Source organism: Trichosurus vulpecula, chromosome 4 (genome assembly GCF_011100635.1).
Source record: "Trichosurus vulpecula isolate mTriVul1 chromosome 4, mTriVul1.pri, whole genome shotgun sequence".
In the NCBI taxonomy this organism is placed as follows: Eukaryota; Metazoa; Chordata; class Mammalia; order Diprotodontia; family Phalangeridae; genus Trichosurus; species Trichosurus vulpecula.
In genome coordinates, this window is record NC_050576.1 from 36085966 (window position 1) to 36105040 (window position 19075).

A 19075-nucleotide genomic window follows, 5' to 3' on the forward strand; every position below is an offset into this window, starting at 1 on the left:
TTTAAGACTAAAAGTTGCAGAGATTTACCTGCCTTGGTAGAGGGAGTTTCTAAGTCCCGGAGTTCCCTAAATCAATGAGATCATAGTTCCATTCCTTTTTACCATTCCCTACTATAAATATAAAAAAATTTAAATATATAAAATCGTCTTGCTTGATTCAAAACCTTTCATACCCTGCTTCCTGTCTTTCTTGTCTTCTAACACCTCATACCTCCTCTACATTTTTTTTTCATTTCTTTTTTTTTAATGCAATTTATTTATTTAACATATTTGGTTTTCAGCATTGATTTTCACAACATTTTGAATTACAAATTTTCTCCCCATTTCTACCCTCCCCCCCCACTCCAAGATGGCTTATATTCTGGTTGCCCTGTTCCCCAGTCAGCCCTCCCTTCTATCACCCCCCTCCCCTCTCATCCCCTTTTCCCTTCCTTTCTTGTAGGGCAAGATAAATTTCTACGCCCCATTGCCTGTGTATCTTATTTTTTAGTTGCATACAAAAACTTTTTTTGTTTTTGAACATCTGATTTTAAAACTTTGAGTTCCAAATTCTCTCCCCTCTTCCCTTCCCACCCACGCTCCCTAAGAAGTTGAGCAATTCAACCTAGGCCACATATGTATTATTATGTATAACCCTTCCACAATACTCATGTTGTGAAAGGCTAACTACATTTTGCTCCTTCCCAACCCATCCCGCTTTATTGAATTTTCTCCCTTGACCCTGTCCCCTTTCAAAAGTGTTTGTTTTGATTACCTCCACCCCCATCTGCCTTCCCCTCCATCATCCCCCTGCCTTTTATTTTTTTTTTATCTTCCTCCCTCTTCTTTCCTGTGGGATAAGATACCCAACTGAGTATGTATGGTATTCCCCCTCAGGCCAAATCTGATGAGAGCAAGGTTCACTCATTCCCCCCCTCACCTGTCCTCTCCCCTCCTCCCATAGAACTGCTCCCTCTTGCCACCTTTATGCAAGATAATCCACCCCATTCTATCTTTCCCTATCTCCCTCTCTCAGTATGTTGCTCTCTCATCCCTTAATTTCATTTTATTTCTTTTAGATATCTTCCCTTCATCTTCAACTCACCCTGTGTCTGCTCTCTCTCTTTCACATATATATATAAACACACATATATATATATACACATACATACACATACATACATAGATATATACATACATACACATTCACTTATATATATACATAAACATATATATATATGCATATTCCCTTCAACTACCCTAATACTGAGGTCTCATGAATCATACACATCATCTTTCCATGTAGGAATGTAAACAAAACAGTTCAACTTTAGTAAGTCCCTTGCAATTTCTGTTTCTTGATTACCTTTTCATGCTTCTCTTGATTCTTGTGTTTGAAAGTCAAATTTTCTATTCAGTTCTGGTCTTTTCACTGAGAAAGCTTGAAAGTCCTCTATTTTATTGAAACTCCATATTTTGCCTTGGAACATGATACTCAGTTTTGCTGGGTAGGTGATTCTAGGTTTTAATCCTAGCTCCATTGACCTCCGGAATATCGCATTCCAAGCCCTTCGATCTCTTAATGTAGAAGCTGCCAGATCTTGGATTATTCTGATTGGGTTTCCACAATACTCAAATTGTTTCTTTCTGGCTGCTTGCAGTATTTTCTCCTTGATCTGGGAGCTCTGGAATTTGGCAACAATATTCCTAGGAGATTTCTTTTTGGGATCTATTTTAGGAGGCGATCGATGGATTCTTTCAATTTCTATTTTGCCCTGTGGCTCTAGAATATCAGGGCAGTTCTCCTTGATAATTTCCTGAAAGATGATATCTAGGCTCTTTTTTTGATCATGGCTTTCAGGTAGTCCAATAATTTTTAAATTATCTCTCCTGCATCTATTCTCCAGGTCAGTGGTTTTTCCAAGGAGATAGTTCACATTGTCTTCCATTTTTTCATTCCTCTGGTTCTGTTTTATAATATCCTGATTTCTCATAAAGTCACTAGCTTCCACTTGCTCCAATCTAATTTTTAAAGTAGTATTTTCTTCAGTGGTCTTTTGGACCTCCTTTTCCATTTGGCTAATTCTGCCTTTCAAGGCATTCTTCTCCTCATTGGCTTTTTGGAGCTCTTTTGCCATTTGAGTTAGTCTATTTTTTAAGATGTTGTTTTCTTCAGTGTATTTTTCAGTATTTTTTTGGGTCTCCTTTAGCAAGTCACTGACTTGTTTTTCATGGTTTTCTCACATCCTTCTCATTTCTCTTCCCAATTTTTCCTCTACTTCTCTAACTTGCTTTTCCAAATCCTTTTTGAGTTCTTCTATGGCCTGGGGCCAGTTCATGTTTTTCTTGGAGGCTTTGGTTGTAGGCTCTATGACTTTGTTGTCTTCTTTAGGCTGTATGTTTTGGTCTTCTTTGTCACCAAAGAAAGAATCCAAAGTCTGAGACTGAATCTGGGCGCGTTTTCGCTGCCTGGCCATATTCCCAACCAACTAACTTGACCCTTGAGTTTTTCAGTGGGGTATGACTGCTTGTAGACTAACGAGTTCTATGTTCTACGTTTGGGGGGGAGGTGCCAGCTCTGTCAGAGCCGCACTACTCCTTCCCCAAGAACCCCCAGTCCAGACTGGGCTTAGATCTTCAGCAGGCTGTTGCACTCCTGCTCTGATCCGCCACTTAATTCCTCCCACCAGGTGGGCCTGGAGCCGGAAGTAACAACAGCTGTAGCTGCCCCACCTCCGCTGCCCCCGGGGCTGGAAGCCGAACCGCGAACTCCTTCCACTCCCGCAGCTTTTCCCACTAACCTTCTCCGCAGTCTTTGGTGTTTGTGGGTCGAGGGGTCTGGTAACTGCCGCAGCTCACATATTCAGGGCGCTAGGGCCCCCTCCGCCCGGCTTCTGGTCTGGATCGTCCACGCCGCTCAGGCTGGGTTCTGCTCCACTCCGTTCCCAGCTCCCAGCTCCCAGCTCTGTGTGGAATAGAGCTCACCCAGAGACCATCCGGGCTGTCCTGGGCTGGAGCCCTGCTTCCCTCTGCTGTTCTGTGGGTTCTGCCGTTCTAGAATTGGTTCAGAGCCATTTTTATAGGTTTTTGGAGGGACTCGGGTACGGAGCTCACTCTAGTCCGTGCTTACCAGCCGCCATCTTGGCTCCGCCCCCCTCAGTTTTATTTTTTGAATGACTAACGGATGTTTTAGGGCAGCTAAGTGGTACAGTGGATAGAGTGCCAGCCCAGGAGTCAGGGAGACTCATCTTCTTGAGTTCAAGTCTGGCCTCAGACAAGTACTGGCTGTATGACCCTGGGCAAGTCACTTAACCCTGTTTGCCTCAGTTTCCACATCTGCAAAATGGACTGGAGAAGAAAATGTCAAACCATTCCAGTATCTTTGCCAAGAAAACTCCAAATGAGGTCACGATGAGTTGAACATGATTCAACAACACTTCCTTTTCTTTTTGCCCTAACCTGTTAATGTATTTGTTTAATTCTTGCCTGATATGATTTACTCACCAATTCACTTTTTCTTACTTTTCTTGCTAACCTTGCTTGCTAAATACCTTCTCCTTTTCTTTCATCTTGAGTCCTTCTCTTCAGGTCTAGGATGTCTTCATCCAATTCAATGTCACAGAAGTTAAAAGGAGGATCTGGGCACGGGGACTATTCTCCTCCTTCTGTGTTTCTTCTCTTCAAATTCAATCTCTGGCCTTCTTCATTAGACTAAGAACTGGTGAGATCATCTTCTAGATGTTATATTTATTATTCATTTCAAGTTTTTCTTTCTCTGCTCCCACTCCCCATGTGGTCTTCCATGCCAGCCGCAAGTAGGAGGTGATGAACTGGGAGTCATGGTGTTTGGGGGTGGGGAGATTCTTCAGGATGAAGGTGGGATGAGATGAAAGGCCAAATACAGGAGGCCCTCTTTGAGAAAGGAGAGAGAATGGCAGGAGGCGAGTAGATGACATCAAAGATGGTACAGAAAAAGTGATGTGGACAAAGAGAGTGAATCCTAAAGTGATAACAGCTGGGGATGGGTGGGGCTGCAAGGGGCAGTGGGTATATTAGCAAGGCAATAATCACAGTATAGATGATAATTGTCAATATGCCTATGTGGTTCTGTATCGCAAAATATAAAACTCTCTGTGTAGAAGGTAGAAGAAATAAACCATTTATTCAGACACCAGAGAATCAGGTCCCAAAACCAATAAATCCAACCCATCCAAGCAACAATCAAATTCCAGAACCAGGAAGTCCACTTTATAATAACAGCAAAGAATCTAAAATACAACATCGCAGCAGGGAACCAAGCCATCCCATAATCTTCCCGCCCCTTGCTGGGGCCTTGCCACCAACACTCACAGCACAGATAGCAAGTTGGCTCTCTCCCTCAGATCTAACTGCTCTGTCTGGATTTCCTGTGGCACACTTTCCTTTTTCTCTCAGCAAGCTCCTCCCACCACAGGTGACTTAGGCTTCCTGTGACATAAGTAGGTCACACGGCCTATTAATGAGTGGGAAAGATCTTCAAATCTAAATTGTAAGAACTGACCTCTCGGATGGGACAGGGACAGCTCTACCTCCAATTTCAGCAAGAAGAAGCCACGGAGGAGGGGACCTTCACCCCTTTCCCAAGATTTTGAGCCCCATTCGTCCAAGGGGGTGAATGATGATGTTGTTTTATATGCTTATTTTGTGTTATCCCTGTTATATTGTTGTAAAGTTCTGTTGACACCAGTTATCCCCAAACTCCTATTGACCTGTGTAATGGATAAGAAAGATCTTGGGGCTGAATATAATAACAATTGATATTTGAAGATCTGTATAGTCCCCACATAAAGATAGAATTATAACCTCTATTCATTCTTCAAGGACAGATTTTTTTAATACCCTAAGACCAGGGGTAGGGAACCTGTGGCCTTGAGGACACATGTGGCCTTCTAGGTCCTTGGGTGTGGCCTTTTGACTGGGTCCAAGTTTTCCAAAACAAATCCTTTTATTAAGGAGATTTGTTCTGTGAATTTTGGATTCAGTCAAAGGGCAGCACTCCAGGATCTAGAGAGCCACATGTGGCCTCCAGTTTGCAGCTTCCCCACCCTTGCCCTAGACTCAAATAATTCCATGCTGCAAACACATTTCTAAAGTCTTCACTTGGCAAATTAATAACTAAATAGAATTCTGCCAAATATAGATCATGGTATAAGTCTGGCTCTTTTCCTGTTATCAACAGGAATATCTAAATAGCTGAAATAAAACTCTGAGATCATAGGACCTCTCAAAATCAACTGTAATAAGCATATCTCTAAATAGTGTTGACAAATTTATAGGTATAGAAATCTTTTCATTTTCTTCTTATCTTAGAGAGATCTAAAACTTTCATAAACTTATCTGCAGTATTTTATTAAATCCCAGGCTTTTCCTTTGGCATATTCCAATGTTTCCAACTTCATGTAACTTTCTTTATTTAAACTTTCGACTTGCATCACTGATCCCAAACTCCACTTTCTCCATCCCTGACATCCCAAACATATCTCAGACTTATTTTTCCAAGACTTCATTCCTTCACTTTATTCAATCTTTCTCTTCCCAAATAAGCAGTATATCAATTGAACTAAAACTGTCAACATTGTTTCCCACAGATCAAAATGGAAGCTCCTAAGAGATCACAAGCTGGTCCAAAGAGACTTTTCTCAGGCTGTGAGTTACGCTATATTCCTATCTTGAAGGAAATCACTGTTTTAAGAGATCCTCTGCCTTACCTCGATATTCTAATGAAATTAACTCAGAAACCTCCTGTACCAGGCACTAAATCTCTTTCTTACAGTATCTCAGAAGTTTTTCTTTTTTTCTCTCATGGAAGCAAAAGGTCATTCTAGTTTCTGTTTTAGCTTGTTATTCACTTAGACAATTTCACTTTGTTAAATCATTTAGAGTGGTAAGCCAAAAAATTCGCCCCCTAGAATCAAAGTTTGTATTCACTAGTTTGTATTCACTATTGTATTCACAATAATAAAAATATTATTATTTTTCTCTTCTCTGAAGAGTCCTCTAGGAGAATATCTCTAGGCAATAAAGAGTGAGACAGATGAATAACCAAAAGGTCCCTTTGCCCCTGAAGCCCCACAGTGATATTTTAGCACTTTCAAAGCACATTTCATAAATAATTAATGTATGGTAAAGGAGTTCCGGAAAAAGGGACATCTTATCTCATTGCCCCTTCCTCCAGTTAGTGCACTAGAATTCAGAAACAAAGGGGAAATCCCTAGACATGCCTACTACTTCCTGAAACTTGTCTCTAACTTTAAGTCCAAACAAGGGAACAGTAGAAGTCCCAGTTTAAGAAAAAAATAAGACCTTTTCTGACAGAAGGCCTCGTGTCACAATGGTAGCGTCTGACTCCAGATCAGAAGATTGCATGTTCAATTCACGTAGGGGTCATAATGATCGTCTTTTAGGGCATGCAGTGGAATGGATAGAGGCACTGGTTTCAAACTTGCTTTCAGACTCTTACTAGATCTGTGACCTTGGCTAAGTCACTTAAACCCCATTGCCTCAGTTCCTCATCTGTAAAGTAAAGACACATTTGAGAAGGAAGTGATGAATCACTTTGCCGGGAAAACCCATAGGGTCCCGAAGAGAACAACACCACTGAACAACAGCAAAGATTGTCATTAAAATCTTAGAATTGTAGTAATGACAGACAATCCCAGATAATTTAAATATCTAGTGTCATTATTTAACTTAAGCATTAGCAAGATTTCAATTAAAAAATATCCTGGGGGCAGGGGTGGTCAAGGAAGTTGTATTTTAAACTTTAAATTGTTTTCTCTTTTCTCAGAATTTAACTAAACCAGAGCTTCAAAACCAGGAGCAGATTCAGAAATAATTGTAATTTCTGAATCTGAAATTGTCATACATCAGAATTACCAGACAGCCAAGAGACAACCCAAAGGGGTGTCTTTAGAGGCGGTGGACCGATCAGATTGGAAGTTAAGTCAACTAGGGATGACCTGAGATATCAAAAAATGATTTCTGAACCAAATTACCAGCATGGAATGACTATAGCCTGATAAATCCCTTTAAAAAATTGTTGACCACAAGAAAATTTTATGTCAGTCCCCAAATCAGACCAGAAAATTTTTTTGTGATTTAAGGCAACGACAACACAGTAAGTTGACAGACATATAATCGACAGTAACTTGAAAGATCCCAAAGACAAATTCTGACCCTTTCTCCCCTCTCCCCCGACCCCATTAGTATTGAGGCTTATGTCGGATTTGGATTCTTGTGAACAGACCCAAAACGGGAGACTGACCACTAATCACTCGAATCAGAGTTTTATGTCAGGTTTTATTTTTTTTTGCTCTAAACCAAGACTGCAAGGATTACAGCCCAGAAAGTACAGTAATAACAAACAACACACAACAGACTGACTAGTGTCTTGCTCATTTGCCTGAGGGAAAATGGGATAAAAGGATATCGAAATTGAAAAAATGCCAGATACCTCCAATTATGACCTCAGGGTTTCTCAGTTCAACCCTTGCTTTTGACTCCTATGACTCAAAGTCATCAGGACATTACTAGGGCTGTCAGACTGAGTGCAACCGAATTCAACATTTTGTTTAAGTGCAAGAGACAAACACACAATACAAGAAGCTACACAGAAGTTCACAGAACACTGTTCTCTACATCACTACAATTTTCTAGAACTAAAGAATTTATCTTTGGTCAAGTTTTTCCACTTAGACGCTTCCCCAGGGAAATTTTACCTAGTGTGTGCTGGAGGACTTCTAAGCTGAAAGACTCAGTCTTTCCAGCCTATTCCTGTCCCTTTGTGGGCTGTCAATTTAATATAGGAGCATCCAAGGATTCATTGATAGGTACTGCTGCCAATTACAAACACACAGAAACATTTTATAACATAGACTCATTTTCTTAATGACCACTGAGCACCAAATAAAGTTTTCCTAAGATTTACATAGTCTCTTTTTGTTGTTGTTCAGTCATTTTCAGTTGTGTCCAACTCCTTATGACCCATTTGGGGTTGTCTTGGAAAAGATACTGGAGTGGTTTGCAATTGAGACACACAGGGTTAAGTGACTTGCCCAGGGTCACACATTCAGTAAGTGTCTGAGGCCAGATTTGAATTCAAGAAGTCTTCCTGACTCCAGGTCCTGTGGCTCTATCCACTTCACTACCTAGCTGCCCCATATAGTCTCTAGTTTGATAAAATTTTTAAGAAGAGATACAATTGGATTTTATAAATGTCAACAGGGAAAGGTAAACATTTACATTTCAAAGATAAACTTGTAAAATGTATAGAGAAGAAGGAGGTTTCCATGTCAAAGATGCAGAAAGGGAAAAATTACATCAGAGCAAGTTGTAAATTGATCAGCAAACACAGAAAGGAGTTACCGTGGAATTTGTGACTAGAGTAATGATTATCATAAAACTGAGCCAGAAATTCTTTTATCCCTAACCAGTTAATCATTGGAGGTCTTGGATAAATTCTATACTATAACAAAAGCTTTAGTTAGTTATGTGGTTTTCCTTACAAATAAAATTACTGTACTCCAGCCAAGTAGAAAAGAAATTTTAATAAAACACTTATGACATTATGACATCAGCAGATTTTCCCTCCTTCAATTTTTTTTCTCTTCCAATTGTTAGAAATACCCTTGACACTGAAATTCAGGCATCAAGGGCAATTTATTATTATTAAGGAACTCAAAGGAATTGGTAAATGTTCCTGGCCAGGAGCGGACTTCCCCCTTCTTTCAAAGAGGGATTGAGGAGTACAGGAGTGAGACCAACTTTATTCTCTTAGACTGACATAGATTGATGCCACATCATCAGCTCAGTACCTCCCTTCAGAGAACGGATTGGTCTGCTCCCTTCTGGGTCACAATCTTCCCTATATGCTCCCAACATGCAACTTATGTTCCCCCCTCTTCATCTTACGTCCCATGTTCAAAAATGGTGGAAAACTCCTCCCTTGGGTGTGTAAGGTAATATTCAATTAGCCGATTGAGCACTCATGGCAGCCATTTGACCCAGTTTTCTCTTCAACCCTGACCACTATCTGGCCAGTTTAGACCAGTTTTCCTAACATCCTGAAACTACAGTTTCTGCAAAACCACAAACTCTATTCCCATTGACTTAGGACCCTCATCCTGGTTAATTTTTACTCCTTCTTTGTTCAAGCTGACACTTCATTAATTATTCTGTGGAACATAATTAACTCTTCTGTGGAAGCCTAACTTTTTCTAACTTTTACCCATCTCTCACACTTTAATTCCTCCTCTGCTTGTTTCTTCCATTTCTTTTTTCTCTCTTATTGTCTGCTAGCCAAGTGTATATTTCCCTGCCCAAGTACTTTTCATCTATTTCTGGCCCCATAACTTTGTGGAATTGAAGATGACATAAAAAAATAGTCCAATGATTCTTTGATAGTTGCTACTGCTGTGAAAGAACACCAGAGTCTAACCTTTTTTTCCATGAGTTACCTTTCCCTAGATCTCAGGAAGAAGCTGAAACTGCGCTAACAGTGAAATGAGCCAGACAGAACTTCCCCAGCTGAACCTGAATCCTGCTTATTTCCCAAGAATCTCTGCTTTGGTCTTGTTTGTTCTCAGATTCCTTACTGGGGTGTATACCCCTAGAACTACCCGAGGCAGTCCAAACTGGCCTAAACTAATCTTATGGTCAGCTCTTTCAGGCAGCACCCTCTATCCGTGTTCCACCAGTCTCAAGGAGAGACCACCCATTCTCCTCCCCTTCTCTGCCCTATTTCCCTCCCTCTCTCTCTGCAGGCCTCAGCCTCCAGTGTACCCTGTACTTGGTTGCCTTGGCATACGTGCCTATTTTTTCCCTCTAATAAAACCATGTCTGCTTAATATAGTCTGGACTCAACTGGTAATTAGGGCAACTGCCCCAAACCCCTGGTTAACAGTACCAATCATACTTAGCAAGACTAGAAACATTTTCATAATTGATTTATTATATGATCAGCATAGTCCCACAGTTTACAAAAATCACTGGACCCCAGGCAGCCATTTCAGCACCATATATAGGTTTTAGTTTATAGGGTGGGATGGATACCATGGAATTCTACTAATGGTAGAAGGGAATGTAAAGATTTGCACAGCAAAGAATAGATAGCAGAAGGGGAAGATCTACGTCAGGTAAAATAATAAACTAGTCAGAAAACACTAGGTATAAAGCTAGAATTTGTAAACTAACCATTTTAACCCAGGAGCTATACCTAGTTGCTTGTTATGCATGTCTTAAGTAAACAGAGCTAATAAAACTGAGCCAGAAATTCTCTTCCTTACCAACTAGGTAATCATTGGAGCTTAAATTTGATGTTAACTAAATTCTTCAAGCTCCAGTTGGTTATGTGACTAGCTTTCTTAAGAAAATTGTGGTCATAAAGCAAATACAGAAAAATTATCTTCTTATGAGAACCTTGGAGACCTCCCCCCTCCCCAAATATCTCCCCTGCAGCATCTCCCAGTCCTATGCAGGTTCCTGAGGTCATGAATGTTCAAGCCCTACTTCCTTCTAAACATTCTAACATCCTCTCCCTCACTGTCCTCCCCACCCCTCAACACTCCTTCCAATGTAACTTCTGGGAGAGATTGTGGTGTTTATGGTCCTCTTTCTCCACAGAGATAGATCCTGAAACCAGAGAGGGGGCCAGCCTGGCTAAGGGCCACTCAGCAAGATTGATCCACTGTCTAGACCAGGACCCAGGAGGCCAGCCTCCAGTGGGGGCTGGGCCCCACACCTAGCAATGGCTTTCTGGGGCAGGGGCGGGGAAGGACTCTCTAGAGATGTTTGGTGCCAGCGTCACTGGAAAAAGAAGGCAAGAAGAGCAGAAACCAGGAGGCTGAGAGAGAGGAAGAGGGGGAGAAAGAGAGAGTGGGGGATACCCCTTCCTTTCTGCTTTCTCCTCCTGGAAGCCCAATAAGTCTTGTAGGGCTACAGGCCACCTTTCCAACAGATGTGCAGATGAGCATCCCTGGGAAGGATGGGAGCATCCCTGCAGGCAGCCTGGCCATGGAGACAACCTCTCTAGTCATTTTCCATCTACGCCCAAGATGAAGTCTTTCTCTAGAAGTCTCTTTTTGGGTTCTATGGCACTCAGCCTTGTGCCAAAGAGCACAGAGGCTGGAGGGACCCTGTCTTTCTTCCTTGGGTTGCCTGCTTCTTCTTTTGTTTCAAGCAAAAAACAATGTCCTTATAATTGGCCTACCCCCCTCAACTAGGCCAATTTCAGGAAAGGGCATGTTCTGCAATGAGGGCTGATGAGCACCTACAGGTCATGTGTGCCCCACTCTTGGGCATCTGGATCTCAGTGAGTCTTAAATGAAATGAAGGTGATGGAGCAGAGCATTCCAGGCATTGAGACAGCCAGGGTAAAGGCATGAAGTTGGTGGTTGGACTGTTATTCTTAAGGAAGAGGAAGAAAGCCAGTGTTGCTAGATCAGAGGATGTGAGAGGGAGAGTGATGTTTAAAAATCTAGAAAGAAAGGTTCTGAAATGCTTTAAATGTTTAACAGGAGAGATGATATTTTATTTTATTTTTTTGAGAGGTGATATTTTATCCTGGAAGCGATAGGGAGCCATGGAGTTGACTAAGTTGACTGGTCAGATCTGTGCTCAGAAAGTTGTTGCTGTTCTTCCTTCGTTCTTGAAGAGGACAAGTGACACCATGAGGATAATGTCTTGGCTTGCCTATGAGTTGGATTTATGTGAAGCGAAGCTGCAAAAGGCACGAGCATCACTCTCTCCTCCAGAGTCATTAAAGTCCAATGACAAGACAGAAGTCAAGATGACTCAGCAATGTACAGGATCTCCTGGAGTGGAGAGATACTTCTGCTGTGGAGGACAGATAGGAAGCTATTGTAAGATCTAGGCACAAGGTGATGAGGGTCTGAGCTAAAATGGTAGCCGGTAGCCATCTGAGGACTCAGAGAGGAGTTGGATGTAGGAAATGTTGTGGAACTAGAAATGGCAAGATTTGGCCACTGATTGGTGGGAGGGAGGGAGTGGTGAGGGTAGTTGGGAGGAATCAAAGATAATACTGAGGTTGGAAACTTGGGAAAATGTAAGGATTGTGGTATCTTGGAGAGTAATAGGAAATCTGGAAGAGAAGAGAATTTACGGGGAAAGAGAATGAGGTCAGTTTTGGACAGGTTGAGTTTGAGATGTCTCTGAGACTGCCAATGTGAAATGCTTAATAGGCAAATTTTTTAAAGTCATTCGTTGATTTATTTTTAACATTCATTTTTAAAATTTTGATATTAATTATACATGTAAAACATTAATAAGCAATTGTTGATGTAGTCCTGGAGCTCGTGGGAGAGACTGGGACCGGAGATATAGATTTGGAAGTCTTCTCCATGGAAATAATCAGCTCCCTCTGGGGGCTGATAATTAAAAAGAGACAGACAGAGATGAGACAGAAAGAGGGGAAGAAAGAGACAGGGAAATGAAGAGAGGCAGAGAGATCATGTGCATGGAAGAGAAAGAAAGGGAGAGGGATAAAGAGAAGGGGAGGGAGGGAGAGGGAGAAAGAGAGAGAGAGAGAGAGAGAGAGAGAGAGAGAGAGAGAGAGAGAGAGAGAGAGAGGAGGGGAGGAGGGAGAGGAGGGAGAGGGGAGGGAGACAGAGAGAGGAGGGGAAAGAGGGAAAGAGAGAGAAAGAGAGATCAGGGAAAGGAGGGAGGGAGAGGGGGGACAGGAGGAAGCAGGACAGAGCCTTGGGGAGTTAGGGGGCTTGATCTGAAGCCAAGAATGAAGACTGACAAGGAACAGTCAGACACCAGACACACAGGAGTGAAACCAGGGGTGAATATTATCACCAAAACCTAGAGAGGAGATAATTTCCAGGAAAAGAAGATGGTCAACAGTGTTAAAAGTAGCACATAGAATAAGAGAGATGATAATTTCATCCTTAGAAAAGATGAGGGAAAGCCCAAGAGATGCTGCTTTCTAGACCTGACTCTGACCAACGGGACTGAGCTGCTAAAGTAGAAATGAGCTCCTTGGAGGTCAGGCACTACTTTACCCGAGAGGTACAAACCCTCTGCAGAATGCTGGTAGAGAATTGGAAGGGGGAGGGGAGATCCAGATGTCTGCCTCTTCTCTGTTCTCATGGTCACCTCACTTACGCTAACACTACCATGCCATTTTTTCTGAAAATTTCAGGAATGAGGGATGATAAATTTAGGGAGAGAATTCTTCCAAGGGATGGAAGGTTGAGATAGCAGCCTCTGTTTTTAAAAAATTGATATTTCTTGTTGTAGACTAGAATTCAAGATAAGGTCATTTGCCTGAGGTAGACATCCTTTAACCAAAAGGTCATAATTCATGTTGACATTCAGAAGAAATGGCAGCTCAGGGTTCCAGCACCTCCTAGTGGCCATTGAGGATGTTGCAAATGGGGAAACGGGCATTCTCACATATGCGGAACAGTGGTGGAATTCAAATGAATTAACAACTGGTTCTCCATGGAACTGAGCCGAGCTGCTGATGTGGTGGACGCAGGCCCCACCCCCACTGACAAGAACTAAATCTAAAATTAGGTACCGGTTCTACCAAACCAGTGCAAACTGGCTGAATCCCAGCACCGGGAAGGAATGCTTGTGTGGGGCGGCTAGGTGGCACAGTGGATAGAGTGCCAGGCCTGGAGTCAAGAAGACTCATTTTTTGTGAGTTCAATCTGGCCTCAGACACTTACTAGCTGTGTGACCCTAGGCAAATCACTTAATTCTGTGTGCCTCAGTTTCCTCATCTGTAAAAGGAGCTGGAGGAGGAAATGGCAAACCTCTCCAGAATCTTTGGCAAGAAAACCCCAGATAGAGTCAGGAAGAATCAGACACAACTGAACAACCACAACAATATTTGTGTACCACCACCCTGTGGACAATTCATGCATTGCACTTTCACTTACTCAATATACAGTATGTGGGTATATATGAATTAGATAAAACCACATGTCCTCATCACAAGTGGAATGCTTCTCCCAGGATAGTCTTTTAAATCTGAGTTAGAAACAAAAGGATGTTTTCTTTTTCCCGTGAAGTGATAGAATTATTCAAATTTGTTCTGCATATTTGGTTGGGCTGGAACCACTGATTATAGTTTATATAATTATAACTTTCCATAGTACTCATCAAATACATGTGGCTTCTTCACAGGATTCATCTTTCTTATTAATTAGGAACTAGATGCACAGGATTGAACCTGGCAGTGTTCCAGGAGGGGGAGACAGCCCCCAAATGACCCAGGAGATAGCATTCACGTTCAGAATTTCTTAATATTAGATTGCCCAACCCTAGGATATACAGAGCTGAAAGAAGAGTCTGCGGCTGTTAGATCCATAGTCTCTGCCAGCTGAACACTACTGCAGTGTTTTTCCCCAGATGTGGTCCATCAGTTAGCATAGTACCTGCTGTTGCTGTTCAGTCGTTTTCAGTCATGTCCAACTCTTTGTAAAACCATTTTGGGGTTTTCTTGGCAAAGATACCAGAGTGGTTTGCCATTTCCTTCTCCAGATCATTTTACAGATGAGGAAACTGAGGCAAAAATGGTTAAGTGGCTTGCCCAGGGTCACACAGCTAGTAAGCATCTGAGGCCAGATTTGAACTTGGGAAGATGAGTCTTTATGACTCCAGGACCAGCATTCTATGCGCTATGGTGCCACCTAGAAGCCTTCACATGATACCCAGCTCACAGCAAGCACTCAAAAAATGATTACTAAATGCTAGGGCTACAAAGTAAATCAAAAACACGGTCCCTGCCTTGAAAGGCACCTATTTTAATGAAAGAAGATAATATTCAGAGAGCTATGGAATGCAATTCCTATCCTTCTTGTCCTATCTGTAGCCATTGACACTGTCCATCACCCTCTTCTCCTCAACACTCTTCTTTTTGGTTTTTGGTGACACTGCTCTCTCCTGGGTCTCCTCCTACATGTCTGACCGCTCCTCCTCTGACCTCTTTGCTGAATCTTCATCCACATCACACCCTTTAACTAGGGATATTCCCCACAGCTCTATCCTAGGCCCTCTTTTCTTCTCCCTATGAACAATTTCACTTGGAGATCTCATCAGCTCCCATGTTTTAACTATCATCTCCAAGCAGATAATTCTCAGATTTATTTATCCAGCTCTTGTGTGTGTGTGATGTGACCTCTGTTCTCAAAGAGGACCATGACATCAAGGAGATGATGCCATGACTTACAAGTAAATTGGATTTAAGTGAGGGAGGGCTGTGTAAAATCACCAGCCTCACTCTTTCCTCTGGAGCCATCTGAGTCCAGTGTCAAAATATAGATCAGGACAACTGGAGATGGCCCAGCTTATCCAGCCCTAACCTCTTTCCTAACCTCCAGACTCACATTTGCAATTGCCTATTAGACATCTCAAACTGGGACATCTCACCCCCACACGCAACCTTTCCCTCCTCCTAATTTCCTTGTTACTGTTCAGGGTATCACCATCCTCCTGGTTACCTAGGCTCAAAGCCTAGGTGTTATACTAAACACATCTCTCTCACCTGCCCTCCCCCACCCTCCAATCTGTCAACAAGTCCTGTTGATTTTGCCTTGGAAATATCTCTTGTATACACTCCCTTTTCTCTTCTGACATGGCTACCATCTTGGTATAGGTCCTCATCACCCTATGCCTAGACTATTTCAACGAGCTGTGGGTTGGTCTCCTTGCCTCTAGTTTCTCCCCATTCCTGTCCATTTTCCATTCACCTGTCAAGTTGACCTTCCAAAGCACTGGTCTGACCATATCACCCCTCTGATCAACAAACTCCATCAGCTCTCTATTGCTTCCAGCATCAAATAAAATCCCATTTGGCTTTTAACCCCTTTCCATCTTCTCACATCTTACTCTCCTGAAAGTATTCTGCCATTTAAGGACATGCATGGTCTTGCTTCTTGTTCCCAACTCCCAATGTTTTCACTGGCTATCTTCAATACCTGGAACTCTCCTCCTCCTCATCTCTGCTCCATAGCTTTCTTGGTTTCTTCAGTCTCAACTAAGGTCCCACCTTCTGCAGTCAGGAGGATCTGAGTTCAAATCCAGCCTCAGACACTTATTAGCTGTGTGACCTTGGACAAGCCATTTAACCCTGATTGTTTCAATGGAAAAAAAGGAGACAGGAAGCAAAGATAAGGAGCATCAGTGTTCCAGGTTCAGGAAATAGACAAAGAAGAGGCATAAAGTTGAGTGCTGGAATAAAGGTGTAAGGAATAGTAAGTGGGTGATGCATCGAAAAATCCAAGGAGGGAAGAAGGAATGATTAGAAAGAAAATGGTTGATTATAATATATTCTATCTACATGGAAACACACAATGAAACCTTCACTCAGAGGTGAAAATTCTGAGGCTGCCCTCCAGAAGGCTTTGAGTAAACTCCCTGGGAACAAAGTGAGTGGTATGCCAGGCTTCTCAAACCACAAAGGAGCAGTGTCTGTTTGAACATCCTATACATGGGGAAGAAGGTTAAGACAACCAACCCAACTCATTGGCACCTTCCTCCAGCATTCAGAAATTCATTTTATGTCTATGAACTGGCGATCAAAATCTGGTTTCTACAACATACTTATTATGTGCATATTATTCATTATTTTTAATTAATGATATTTTATTTTTCCAATTACATGTAAAGACAGTTTTCAATGTTCATTTTTGTAAGATTTTGAATTCCAAATTTTTCTTCCTTCCTTCCCCTCCCCCCTCCCCAAGACATCAATCAATCTGACATAGCTTATACATGTACAAGCATGTTAATCATATTTCCACATTAGTCATGTTGTGAAATAAGAATCAGAACAAAAGGGAAAAATCTGTGTGTATATGTATGTATACAGAAAGAGAGAGGGGGGGGAGAGAGAGAGAGAGAGAGAGGGAGGGAGGGAGGGAGGGAGGGAGGAGAGAGAGAGGGAGAGGAGGGAGACAGAGACGAGACAGAGACGAGACAGAGACGAGACAGAGAGGGACAGAGCAACAGAGACGGAGAGGCAGGCACACAGACAGAGAGACAGAGATAAAGTGACAAAAATCTGCTTCATTCTGCACTCAGAGTTCATCATTTCTCTCTCTGGAGATACAGAGCATTTTTTTCATCATGAGTCCTTTGGAATTTTCTTGGATGATTGTCTTGATTAGAGTAACTTAATCTTTCACAATTGATCATTGTTACAATATTGCTTTTACTGCTTTAAGTATTTTTTTGGTCTGAGACTCTAATTACTTATATGTAAGGAACTCCTGGAATGGGAAATTTATTCCACTGATAAAATCACTAGTTTGGCATAAACTTACAGTCTTAAGATGTCAGTAACATTGAGAAGTGACTTGTCTATGGTTACACAGGATGTGTGTGTGTCAGAGGCAGAATTTGAACTCAGGTTCTCTTGATTCCAAGGGAGGCTCTCCAGCCTCTCCCATGTCATCATCTCTCTCACCCTCTAACGAATCAGATTTAACCTCTACTCTGTATCGTGCTTTAAGATTTGCTTCACAGTCACTGGTATAAAAAGCACACTAACTCCCCCCACCCTCAGCAATTTTATGATCTTTCTTTTGGTAAACATGAAAGAAAACTCATGATTATAGCATTTTTCATATGCCTAGATAGGAACACCCTTGTACAAGGTGTTATTAAAGCTAACTGAGATTCTATTTGTTTTTATCTTTCAACAAGGATCATTCTGTGAGAGACTGATGGGATTGTACATTTGAAGAGCAAGGAGCAGGATTGTTGGATATTTTTGTGTTATTGTGTTATTGATAAGGAACAAAGGACTTGTGAATGCACATTTAATTAGCAATACATTTATTTTAAATGACTGTACATAATGCATTAGTTTCTATAGAAATGCACAACTTTTATGACTTTTCAAGCATACTTTAAAAATATTTTCTGAACCTCTCGTGTTCCCTTTGTAGTCAGGATGCTCTTTGAGGATGCTGGCATGGCATCTGTCGGATGAATCATAAAGCATCACACTAGAGGACGGTCACTCAGACATGTGCAATTGATATCAGCATCTATGGCTTCCACTGTATCCTCTGCAAGGGTTTGCTTGTCCCTTGTGTCTTCCCATTGGGCCAGACTCATCGAAAAATCTATGAGGAAAAAATGAAGTAACCAGGGGATAGCATCCAGGAAATTTAACTCCTCTCAAAATCCCATTTGTGGGGAGCAATGTCAAACTTTTCCACCAAACAAAACAGCATCAAGAATATTGATGTCTCAAGGCCTCCAAAAATGCAGAGCTCAGGTGAGATGGCTCAATAGTAAATACAGGCAGATAACGGGGGCAACTGTTCTGCATTATTTTGCACAGGTAGAACACTGAGGGTGTTGTGTTCAGTTTAAGGCGTCATATTTTAGAAAGGACTTTGAAAATCTAGGGAACGTCTGGAACAGGACAACTAAGATGACAAAAGACCTTGATAATACCATATGAGGAATGGATGAATGAAATGAAGATATAACCCCCAGGCAAGTCACTTAACCCTATTTTCCTCAATTTCCTTATCTGTAAAAGGAGCTGAAGAAGGAAATGGCAAACCACTGGATGGCCTTTGGTACCTTCTGCCATTTTGGCCGTGTGACAACCTCCTACAAGGACTTCAGGAAACTGCAGCTGTTTCTGGTCTTAAGAATAAGGCCATGTTGTAGATCTATATACCAGCTACCTTTTTGGTTTTTCGTTCTTTAATCTCCACAAAACCTTTCTTCCCAGCTCCCATTCTCACATTATTTTGTTCTTCATAGGCCATATTCTCTTTATGTGAGTGTCCTTTCCCTCTCCTGATGAGCTCTCCTTTAACCAGAAGAATGCCATTCTGGCCCCTCAAACTTCCATGGGGTGGGTGGGTATCCCCTCTTCACATTTTCCTGAAAGTTGGTCATCATCATTATGGTCCTGCCCTCTCCTGGAGCCCATCTTCCACCCTGCTCCCACCTGCCAGGTACTGCACTTTCCTGACTGTTCTTCCTCAGCTAAGACTTCTTCTCTGTCAGCATTGGTAACTACTCTTCCTCCCAGTCCCTATCTTGACCCTCTGCTTTTCTC

At 41.9% G+C, this 19075-nt stretch overlaps 1 protein-coding gene across 1 annotated transcript in view; it reads right to left on the reverse strand.

Annotated features, from left to right (window-relative positions):
* Positions 1 to 17818: 17818 nt before the first annotated feature.
* Positions 17819 to 19075, reverse strand: part of LOC118846482 (vitellogenin-1-like) — a 67434-nt gene continuing 66177 nt past the window's right edge. Inside the window, exon 32 of the mRNA XM_036755079.1 lies at positions 17819 to 18119. Within this exon, the coding sequence (XP_036610974.1) occupies positions 17995 to 18119 (125 nt within the window). The 3' untranslated portion in view covers positions 17819 to 17994. The remainder of the gene's footprint in view (positions 18120 to 19075) is intronic.